General features: G+C 36.6%; 1 protein-coding gene across 10 annotated transcripts in view; it reads right to left on the bottom strand.

Moving 5' to 3' along the window:
* The window catches only part of ADD3 (adducin 3), a 124913-nt gene that overhangs the window by 22277 nt on the left and 90463 nt on the right, over positions 1 to 12173 (bottom strand). For 9 of the 10 annotated variants that reach the window (XM_038578752.1, XM_038578758.1, XM_038578757.1 and 6 more), the window contains exon 2: positions 8417 to 8639. In XM_038578752.1, coding sequence (XP_038434680.1) covers positions 8417 to 8611 — 195 coding nt within the window. In that variant the 5' untranslated portion in view covers positions 8612 to 8639. Of the gene's footprint in view, positions 1 to 3287; positions 3307 to 8416; positions 8640 to 12173 lie in introns of those variants that run through there. The other variant, XM_038578761.1, reaches the window with a different exon arrangement.

The following is a 12173-nucleotide window of genomic DNA, read 5'->3' as shown; positions in this document are numbered from 1 at the left end:
TGATGTATAAGCCCTCTAAAATCAATTAAGAGAAAAATATTAATTTCCCCTTTAAGGCTAGTAAATAACTTCCACACAGTATAGGAAAATAATTTTCAAAATAAATGAAATTTCCTCAGCCTTTTTATACAGTTGAAAGTGCTTCAACATATAAGAATTCTTCTATAACCAAAGATTTAGTATTTTTGCCATGAACATTTATAATTCATTTTTAATGTTTCAAATATTTTTGAAATATTATTCAGATAATTACCTAAGTCATAAAACAATATAGAAACTAATGATACAAAATTATTTAAGCTGGTTTAAAAATTTATCTATAAACATATTAAGCTTGAAAATATTGTATTAAAAGAATAAAAATTTATCTTTATCATGACAGTTAATCATGTTCCTACTAAAATTCAATGTTAATAAAATAGTCCTTTATAGTTGATTTTCACAACAAAGTCCTGAGGATAGGCAATGAATGATTTGCTCAAGGCTGCATAGCTAATAAATAAATGGAGTAAAGATTGAAATCTGGAACTCTGCTGGGCACAGGATCTTTCCTTAATTTATAGGAGATGGGTTGTATCACTGAAACCAAATACAACTAATTAAAGCAGCAGGTATGTTGTGATCAGAAATACAGAGTAAACTTCTTAGGCTAGATTACAGCATTATTTTGTAATGGAGGAAAAAATTTTAAAGCAGCAGATTATGATGATACTTGCCCTCTTACAGCTAGGAATTCTCCCATCAAAGTAGAATGAAAAGCTAACTTATACACAGGGCAGTAAAATCATATGCTGGGCTTCTAAAGTCACACTGAATCAACAATTCTCTAGAGTGTCCACTAGAGAAGAATCAGGTTAAAAGATCATGGGACGCCTGGGTGGCTCAACAGTTGAGTGTCTGCCTTCGGCTCGGGGTGTGATCCTGAGTCCAGGGATCGAGTCCACATCAGGCTCCCCAAGGGAGTCTGCTTCTCCCTCTGCCTAGTCTCTGCCTCTCTCTCTGCATCTCTCATGAATACATAAAATCTTTGGGAAAAAAAAAAAGACCAAACAGCATATATATAGAGAGAGCAGAAAAGAGGAGGTCATGGGAGTTTTTACACCTTCAAAGCATGAATACATGAATGTGAATAAGCCAGACTACCCACAGGATGATAAATTCTTTGTGACCTTCTGAAACCAAAATATAGTCTAAGGGAATTATGATTACATAATCTTCCAAGTGTTGTCATAAAATGCTTTAAATCAGCAATATTGTATACAACTTATCCATACAATTTTCACAAAAATACTTGCCTACTATGTGCTAGGCAATGCACAACTTGCTTTTATGTTATTTAGTTGTCACAACAACCCCACAAGGTTCATTTTACCAACAAGGAAACCGAAGCTCAAGTTAAGTGAGTTTCCTAAGTCACATAGCTAATATGTGGTGGTGAACCCATATCCAAGACAAGCATCATGTGCATATATGTATGTATAAAAACATTCCTATAAACAGATTAAAACTGGAAGTGAGAAAATAGGCGGACTCCTATAAGGTCAAGATAGTCTGGTACTCCAGAATCTCTATAATTCATCTTGTGACTTTTTAGCTATATCTACTGTACTACCTTATGCTCCAGGTTAGCTTATGAGGTTTGCTCACCACTCTCTGATCACAATCTGTACTTTCCTATCCCTGCTCACTCTATTTCATCAAAGGGAAATGCTGGCTTCCTCTGGTCCTTTACCTATCAGTTTTCAGTCTTTATCACACTCATCTTAAATGCCACCTTCTTCTTGGAGTCTCTCCTTTAATCACCCCAATTAGGTGGGATCTCAATTTCTTTTCTCTCCCACCTGCCCTAAATTCTTTTAACGTTTGCCTTTACTATACTTAGGGTACCTGTCATATGACTATGATTTGCTTTTCCCACTCTACTGCACCATGATATGGGATGTTGGGGCTATTGACTCTCACACTTCTAGAGCTTCCTTCATCTTTCAGTGCTCAATGAATAAAATTTTCCCTTTCTTTTCCTAAAACATAAGGAAAGAAAGTAAAGAATCTGATCTTAATCTTGACTGAGTTAATGATAGCAAAATCCATCTCATAGATTTTCAGCACTGGAATTTGGGGCTCTAGAAAACGATCTTAAAAGTCTGTTACTTGAGGGATCCCTGGGTGGCGCAGCGGTTTAGCGCCTGCCTTTGGCCCAGGGCGCGATCCTGGAGACCCGGGATCGAATCCCACGTCAGGCTCCCGGTGCATGGAGCCTGCTTCTCCCTCTGCCTGTGTCTCTGCCTCTCCCTCTGCCTGTGTCTCTGCCTCTCTCTCTCTGTGTGACTATCATAAATAAATAAAAATTAAAAAAAAAAAAAAGTCTGTTACTTGAATAAGAAATTCTTCCTGTGTAGTTAGGTCTGTCCATCATCTAACAGGAGAAATTCATCTTTTTTAATAAGAAATGAATCTTCACTGACTTACAAATTTTTGAAAAGTCATTTAATTCTTCAACTCAAACAAAATTCTGCTTGAAAACTTGGTTTGTCTCCAGAGCATTATAGTTTGGACAGCTCTCTCATTAAACACATGTCTAAAACAGTATGGTAAAAAAAAAAAAAAAAAATCACTAGATGAAAAACAGAATGTTTAAGTTAAAAGAGGGTGTCTTAAAAGCCCTATCTGAATCTTATACCTTTTTATTTTATATATGGTCAATAGTGAGGTAGCAATCCTATAAATGCAGAATTCATAAGGTATGGATAAAATAAATAGGATTATAAAAACATGAAAGATGTGGAAACCTGAGATTCATGTAGGTGAGAGTGTACTTAAGTACATACATATTCATGTATACTAAAAACCAAAGGCAGAATTTTCTTGAAGTATCAGACCCTAGCTTCTGTATCTAGGATCCGGGCTTTCAGGAGAAAGGGGTATTAGATGAAAGGTGTTGTAAATCACAGAAAAGAGGGGAGGAAAAATCACAGAAAAGAGGACCAATTTGATAAAAGAAACTGAGCTGATGCAATTATTTCAGTTAAGGCTTTAAGAAAAAAAGAAAAAATCACATAGGCTGATTTCTAAGTAATGTTTATCTTCTGGACATCAAGTAACAGAATACTGATAAATTTCACAGATACATTTTAAATAGTAATATCCGGATGTTCTACCTCAATAATAATTACTAGAGAAAAAAGTTGGAGCAAAAAGAAAAAAGATTACAGACTTGTCTCCCAACGCATCCTGCAATTATGTTATTAGATATCTCCCAAGCGTGATTAGGAGAGTATCAAACTTACTTAGAATTTCTCCATTAAGAAATGTATTCATTTGGAAATAGATTACCACTGGTCCTGTCGAAAGGAGAAAAAACAAATAAACCAAATTTTCTTCTGGATGGTCTTTGTCCTCTGCCTAAGTCTTAATATGAAGCTAAGGGCTGGAATAATAGCTTTTCTTGAAGCTTGTTTATAATAAAAATGCAAACAAAATCAATGAATTCTTGTATCTTACAGTTCCAAAATGATCAGATAAATCATGGTGGTTTTGATCAACTAATCTAATTAAGGTGCCCTCAACTTTTTTTCATTAGAGAGTGAGGGAAGGAAGGACAGAGGGAGGACGAGGAGAGAGAATCTTAAGCTGGCATGGAGCCTGATGCAGGGCTCAATCTCACAACCCCGAGATCATAACCTGAGCTGAAATTGAGAGTTCAGCCGCTTAAATGAGCCAACCAGGCGCCCCATCACCACCCTGGTAACATGTTAGGCCTTACAGCAATACTCTAAAAGGTGAAGTTTCTCCTATCTTCAAGTAAGCTTGTAGCATTACACACATTGCCCTGTTATTAAGAAGTGTCAATGTGCCTGATGTATCACCACGTATATATTCCTGTTGTTCTATCCTTCAGAGTACCATTGCACTACCTTATGCTCCAGGTTAGCTTATGAGGTTTGGTCTATCAAGCAGTCTAAACTGCTTCTCTTAACAGTAAGGTTTAAGAACACTGATTCTTCTTCTGAAATCCACCAAATGTTTTCCATATTAAGCTGTCAAGGTCAGCAGGAGCCTGATGGACAACATTCAAATGTTTAATGTTTAATGACTCCAAGCCCACCCAGCTATATATCCATCCATCTACATAGAACTTTATTAACTATCTACTATGCACAATGTCCTTCTAGTTTTTTAACTTGCATGCTTCCTTAAGATTGGTGAAGCATCATTTAATTCCAACGGTTTGCCCTGGACACTTCATTGTGAGATAAGGGGGTTAATGATAACCTAGGGTCTCCGTAGACATATATATGAGGAGTGTATTGGTCAAAAAAAACCTTGTTGATTCTCCCTAGTATATTAATGTGATCTCTAGCTAAACCTAGTTTACTTACCAGTGCTTAATTTCTAAGACAAATACTGTATTATATAAAGACATTTATGTATATATATATAAAAATATATGACAAAAAGATTAAATTCCTAGAAAGAAGTAATAAAGTAATACTTGGGAGTCTGGATGAGACATACTTTTATTTTCTTAGCTCAAGGCAATAAGGTACTGTGTTTGTCATCCAAATTTACAGACACCAAAATATCTTATGATTGAAAACTCTTCTTGTGTTGGTTACATTAACCTAAGCAACAGAATTTGAAGATGAATAAAGCAATAATAATATACAGGTAGAGTTTTTTCATTGTTACTGAATGCTTTAAGTGGTACAGGCTATTGGTTAAGAGTGTGAGGTTTAGAGTTTACATTCAGAGACCACCATTTAACTAAACTTGTAAAAACTTCAGCAAGTTACCTAATGCCTCTAAGTTTCAGTTTATTCATCTGTAAACTAGAGATATTAATACTTATTTTGATTGAGTTGTTTTGATACATAACAGGTGCCCATAAGTATTAATAAGGGGCTTAAAAAGAAGTATTATACTTTGTTTTTATTAGTTTCTCTATTTTCCTTCTCAGGTAATCAACATTTTAAATAGAAGGCTTATAAACTCTTTTCCTATAAGAATTAGTAATATCTTTGATTTTGATCTTTACTGGTTATGCGTTCTAACAAGAGTAAACCGCAATATTCATAGGAGACCCACATAAGTTTTAAGAGAATTGTATTAGCAGAAATACCACAAGCTCAGGCATAAAGGAATAAAGATAATTCCAAAAGAAAATAAATCTTTGAAACTCGAAACCTCTACAAGAAGGAAGTTCACTGAAAAAAAAAAAAGAAACACGGGACCCTGGGTGGTGCAGCGGTTTGGCACCTGCCTTTGGCCCAGGGCGCAATCCTGGAGACCCGGGATCGAGTCCCATGTCGGGCTCCCAGTGCATGGAGTCTGCTTCTCCCTCTGCCTGTGTCTCTGCCTCTCTCTCTCTCTCTGTGACTATCATAAATAAATAAAAAAAATTAAAAAAATACAAAAAAAAAAAAAAAAGAAACACAACAACATAGGCTACCATTCAAAAAAAGGAAAGATGATTCAGGAGGTAGAACGAAAAGTCCAGAAGGCAGAGCCACTAGCTAGAGTGACCCTCTAGAAATAGAAGGACTGGGTCTCCATCAAGGGAACTTCCAAACATTTGCTCAGATAGATTCCACAATTACTATGGACCAGTTATTCCTTTGTACCTCTAAATTCCCCCTTTTGAGTAGGAATATCTATATAGCAGTTATCTTTGCCTACCCCAGCACTGCCTGTGTGTGAGAGCAGATAACTTGTCCCTTTAGTTCTCAGGTATCTAGACTGAGAGGAACTGTACTAAAGAAGCTCCACTTAAGAAATCACACTGAGGAGCATCATCTGCAGCTGGAACAGAGGTAGACTGAATTGTAAAATTCTGGATTCAGGTAAATACTGTAATAAGATGAGTCTTTTGCAGGGGTGTTAGGAGAGAGTGAGTGCATTTTGCATATGGAAGGAGGGTAAATAAATTGTGGCACACTACAGTGCTTTTAAACTAAATTGTGATCAAAGTAGACAATCCTCCCTTTAAAAGGAGAATCTTAATTCCTCTCTCCATGTATATGAGCTGAAGTTAGTGATTCACTTCTAACTACAACTGGAAGGGATGGTGTTTAATGTCTAAGATTCAGTCATAAATTGTACTACAGACTTCTGGTTCTCTCTCAGATACATGCTCTGGAGGAGAACACTCAAACTGCCTCAGGTAAAGGTCTACATGGCCAGGAATTATGGCCTTTTGCCAAAACCCATGTGAGTGACCCGTCTCAAGAGCGGAAACCTCCAGGCCAGTCAAGCCCTCAAATGACAGCAGCCCTGGATGATGTCTTGACTGCAACTTCAGCTAAGCTGCTCCTGAATTCCTGATCCGCAGAAACGATGAGATAATAGAAGTTTGTTGTTTTAAGCTGTTAAGTTTTTGGGTAACTTGTTATTTAACAGTAGATACTAATACAGGTCACCATGGGTTATTTCCTTGGGTGAAGTTTGTTGTCTTAAATTTGAAAACTGTTATCCCCAAATAGGAAGACAAAACGTATACATTTATTTTAAGTCACAAGGAAATTTTAAATTCCCTACCAAAGATCTAGGGAAAAAAAGTGATCAATCCACAATTCTTTTAAGTCATCTTTGTTCCTCTCTGGGTTTAAAATTACCACTCCTGCTAAATGAATATGGAAATGATAATCTTTATGTCTGATTTTTCCTATTATTTCATTAAGCTCCGTAGGACATAAGTGAAATTGATACCTCTAGCCAATTTACAAATGGAAATACATAGGTATAAAAAAAATCAGAGCATCTACTCAAAGTTATGCTGTCATTATTTAATGGGGAAATTAAATGAAAACCCTCGCATAGAAATGCTGCTTAGTACTTTTTCCTTTTAAACTCTATAGTTAAAACTGGATGGTCCTTTTTGGAGGTTTTTTTTTTTTTTTTTTAAGATTTTATTTATTTATTCATGAAAGACACAGAGAGAGAGAAGCAGAGACACAGGCAGAGGGAGAAGCAGGCTCCATGCAGGGAGCCTGATGTGGGACTTGATCCTGGATCCAGGGATTATGCCCTGAGTCAAAGGCAGACACTCAACTGCTGAGCCACCGAGGTGTCCCTTTTTGGGAGTACTTCTGAAAGAAATCTCAGTATTTAACAACTTTGAACAAAATCTGAATTTCATCTCATTCTTTCAATTAGTTTATACTATATATTACTATAATCATTTGGCTAATAAGCTAGTTCTTAAAAGCGGGGTGTGTTTCTTTAGAAAAGAAAATTTATTTATTTTGATCCAAATAATTAATGTGCCCTTCAAGTATTTATAAACACAGAAAATTTAGGTTTGCATAAAAGAAGGCACTGAACATTTACTCCCTCATGATGAATCCTCTGGTTAATCTCCTTTCCATTGGGAAAGGATATCTTTATGGGTTTATTTAAAGGGTAGGTTTAAAGTTAAGCTATACTTAAATTTCTCAAAGCTTGCATTGCTTTTATAACTTGTACTTGCTTTTATCTAGGTCACTGGATAGCTGAATTACTCAGAGTGGAATTCCCCTTCGGCCTTGGGCTCAACCTCTGTAATTAAATTCACAAGGGCACAACAAAAATGATTTACCAGGGCCACCTGAGGCAGTTCTATGCCTTGATGCTTATTTTAGTACTGAAGTTGGAAACCTAATATAACCCCAACATGGGCATCATGTGTCTATGTTTGCTGAACTCTACCCTTAAAGAGTCCATGAACTTCATTATGAATAAAGTTACTTAAAAAAAAAAAAAGAAAGAATAAAGTTACTAATTCATTTTGCATCTTAAATCAAGCTATTCTCTCATTTTCCATCACTGATATGTGACCTTTGCAATTCCACTAAGGGTTTGTAAGAAAACTCACAAATCATTTGAATATGATTTACCAAATTTGGATATTACTGTACAGACAGAATTTTAAGCTTAAGTTTATAATCCACTTTTAATTTAGTTAGCTTTGGCATGTATGCATACATGTATGCCTGCATTACATGTATGTAACATTAGGTTACCAAATCACAGACCACCTGAAAAACCTTAAGTCTTCCTATCCCGCTCTGAGCATCAAGGTACACAAAGAAAGAAAACGTGCTTGGGATGTACCTAACTCATTTCTTGTTTCCCAACAATTCAGTCCTTTCTTTTCTACACAGATATTCACTCTGAATTGGGTATCCTAGCTCAGCTGGATCTTTTGTCCTTTAATGAAGCATTACCCGCAGAAATCACACAAAGAAAATTTACACCATCAAGACAGTACTAGTTTGTTATTAAAGTTTGCAAATTAAGTATTTAAATTAGGGGCATCTAGTAGTCATTCTTCCTTTATCATCTTTCTAATGTGAGCATATTTTAAGGTACCTCCTACCTCACTCTATCAAGGTTTCCAGAGAGAAGAAAAATAAAGCCTTCTATAATTATTTCAACTCACAGGACTTTGCAAGATCTGAGTAACTCGTTTCCTCTGTTCCATCATATTGAAGTCTTGTCGTAGATCAGGAGACATGTTCCTCTCCCTAATGTATTCTGGGTCATTTTCATTGATGCGGTCGAAATACCTCTCTTTGTGAGGCATGCTAGGAGGAGGAGGAGTAGTGACCACGCCTTGGCTGGCATCTGAACTCATGCTTCAAGTCGGAGACTCCCCTTGTTATCTGCATTAATAAACACAAAGGAGGACATTCATGATAAGTTCATTATTAAACTTGGATTTTATGGAGGTCAAGTAGAACTCTTTTTTTTTTCCCCAGAGTATCAGTGGCAACTTTAAAAAGTAGCTTCTCAAAAATTATTAGAACAATATTTTATTAAAGTAAAAATATCTTATAGTCCTAAGTTGGAAATTGCTATTTTCAGAGGTAATGAAAACTCTTCAATTCAGTTATAATAATGTCATTAGCTGCTAACTGAATCTTTAGAGGGAGCAACAATCAAAATCTCCAAAAGTAAACATCACATCTTTCAAAATGGCAAAATTTCCACAATCTGTGATTACTGTCACTAGAGCTTGTCTTTTCTCTCTTATGTTTTCTTATGTTAAACCAAACTTTGGCCATATTTAAAGACCACTACATTTTATAGCAAGTGTAATTTACTAACATATGAGAAAAAAACAGCTTTAAGTTTTTCTGATGATTCAACTTCCTCGGGGGAAATACAGGAATTAACTAAGGTTGCCAGACTATGGGTAACTTCCACAGATAGTGCTTCAAATTCAAGTAAGGAACAGTAAAAAAGCTATTCAGAAACCATGTGAACAGCTGATTCACTTAATTATCATGATAATCACACTCTTCTAGACAGATCTAGAAGGAAGAAGGTAAAAGCCACTTTCTTCTTAGGATCTGAATCTCTGATAAATAAATACTAGAGATATCTGGTCTCATCTTTAAAACACAGGAACAACCAGGGAGACAGACAACCAGGGAGATTACTGTATTTGTCTCTAATAATAGTCTTCTCTGATAGCATTAATCTCCACAGCTGCCTTGGTGCAACTTAGACCAAGCAAACTAACTTTAAGACATTAAAAATTCTTGCATTAGATGACATGATACTATATAAGGAAAACCCTAAAGATTCTACCAAAAAACTACCAGAACTGATAAATGAGTTCAGTAAGGTCACAGTATATAAAATCAATGTACAGAAATATGTTGCATTTCTATACACTAATCATGAAACAGCAGAAAATTAAGAAAACAATCCCATTTATAACTGAACCAAAAATAAAATGCCTAGGAATAAACTTAACAAAGGAGGTAAAACACCTCCAAAAACTGTAGAACAGGGGAGCCCGGGTGGCTCAGCAGTTTAGCGCCACCTTCAGCCCAGGGCCTGATCCCAGAGTCCTCGGATGGAGTCCCACATCAGGCTCCCTGCATGGAGCCTGCTTCTCCCTCTGCCTGTGTCTCTGCCTCTCTCTCTGTGTCTCTCATGAATAAATAAAATCTTAAAAAAAAAAAAAACCTGTAGAACACTAATGAAAGAAATTGAACATAAAGAAATGGAAAGACATTCCATACTCATACAATGGAAGAACAGATACTGTTAAGATACCCATACTACCTAGGGCAATCTACAGATTTAAAGCAATCTCTATCAAAACATCAACAGTGTTTTTCACAGAACTGGAACAATCTTAAAATTTGTATGGAACCACAAAAGACCCCAAAAAGCCAAAACAATGTTGAAAAAGAAAAACAGGGATGCCTGGGTGCCTTAGCAGTTGAGCATCTGCCTTCGGCACAGGGTTTGATCCCAGAGTCCTGGCATCGAGTCCCACATCAGGGTCCCTGTACAGAGCCTGCTTCTCCCTCTGCCTATGTCTCTGCCTCTCTCTCCTAGTCTCTCATGAATAAATAAATAAAATCTTAAAAAAAAAAAAAAAAGAAAAGAAAAAACTGGAGGTATCACAATTCCAGACTTCAGGTTACACTACAAAACTGTAATAATAAAAACAGTATGGCATTGTCACAAAAACAGACACTTAGATCAATGGAAGGCAGTAGAAAGCTCAGAAATAAACCCACAATTATATGGTCAATTAATCTTTAACAAAAGAGGCAAGAATATGCTAGCCACTGAACTTTACATTGCATGAGTTTATTTATTTCTCTTAGTCCCATGAGGTAGGTGTTATCTCTGTTTTACAAATGAGGAAATAAAATCATTGAGAAGTAACTTGTCTCAGGCCAAAGAGCTAGCAAGTGGTGGACTGGGGATTTAAATCTAGTCTGTAGCTGTCTAAAGCCACTGGTCTTAATCACAACCCACACCCAGAGATAAGCTAGTACTTTCTTTTCTAATGCTAATTTCAGCTACTTAGTAGAACCGATTATTTTTTTTGTTTTTGTTTTTTTTTTTTTTAATTTTTTTTTAAAATTTATTTATGATAGTCACAGAGAGAGAGAGAGAGGCAGAGACATAGGCAGAGGGAGAAGCAGGCTCCATGCACCGGGAGCCCGATGTGGGATTCGATCCCGGGTCTCCAGGATCGCGCCCTGGGCCAAAGGCAGGCGCTAAACCACTGCGCCACCAGGGATCCCTTTGTTTTGTTTTTGAGGCTGGTAAAACCTTTCTAAACAAATACCTTCTTTCTAAACAAAGAAGTACCAGAATTGCCTTGGTTTGTAAGGAGTCATGCATCTCCACTATAGTGCTTCCCAAGGAGGGTTATTTTAAGGGAATAAACTGGTAGATTCTACTTCTTCTTAATCCTGAACAACTAAACTAAGTATTTCTGCTTCTAGGGATATGGAAAACAACTCTGTTCCAGGGTTCTTCTCTTTAAAATTAACCAAGCCTATTTTTAAATTCAAGTATAATAACATACAGTGTTATATTAGTTTCAGTTGTATAATATGATTCAACGATTCTACATGTTTCTTAGCGTTCATCAAGATAAGTGTCCTCTTAATCCCTTTTATCTATCTCCCCCACCCCCATCTCTCTGGCTACTAGTTTGTTCTCTACATTTAAGAGTCTTAGGGTGTTTTTTTTTGGGGGGGGGTCTCTCTGTTTTGTTTCTTAAATTCCACATGAGTGAAATTTTAGGTATTTGTCTTTCCTGATTTATTTCACTCTGACTTAGACCCTTTAGGTCCATCCATTCTGCTGCAAATGGCAAGATTTCATTTTTTTATGCCTGAGTAATATTCCAGTGTGGTGTTATGTGTGTACGTGCATGTGTGCGCGCGTGCGCGCACACACACACACACACACACACACACTCTTTAGCCATTCATCTATCAATGGACACTTCCATATTTTGGCTATTGTAACTAATGCTGCAATAAACATAGGGGTGTATATAACTTTCTGAATTAATGCTTTTGTTTTATTTGGGTAAATACCCAATAGTGGAATTACTGGATCATATGGTATTCTATTTTTAATTTTTTTGAGGAACTTCCATACTGTTTTCCACAGGGGTGGCACCAGCTTCCCAACAGTACATGAGGGCTCCTTCTTCTTGGTACCCTTGCCAATACTTGTTATTTCTTGACTTTAGCCATTCTGATAGATGTAAAGTGACATTTTGTGGTTTTAATCAATCCTATTTTTTTTGTATATTTTTTTTATTGGAGTTCGATTTGCCAACACATAGCATAACACCCAGTGTTCATCCCGTCAAGTGCCCCCCTCAGTGCCCATCACCCAGTCACCCCATCCCCCTGCCCACCTCC

This window comes from Canis lupus, chromosome 28 (assembly GCF_011100685.1).
Source record: "Canis lupus familiaris isolate Mischka breed German Shepherd chromosome 28, alternate assembly UU_Cfam_GSD_1.0, whole genome shotgun sequence".
NCBI lineage: Eukaryota > Metazoa > Chordata > Mammalia > Carnivora > Canidae > Canis > Canis lupus.
Note: the sequence above shows the minus strand (reverse complement) of the source record. Positions and strands in the feature narration are given on the sequence as shown.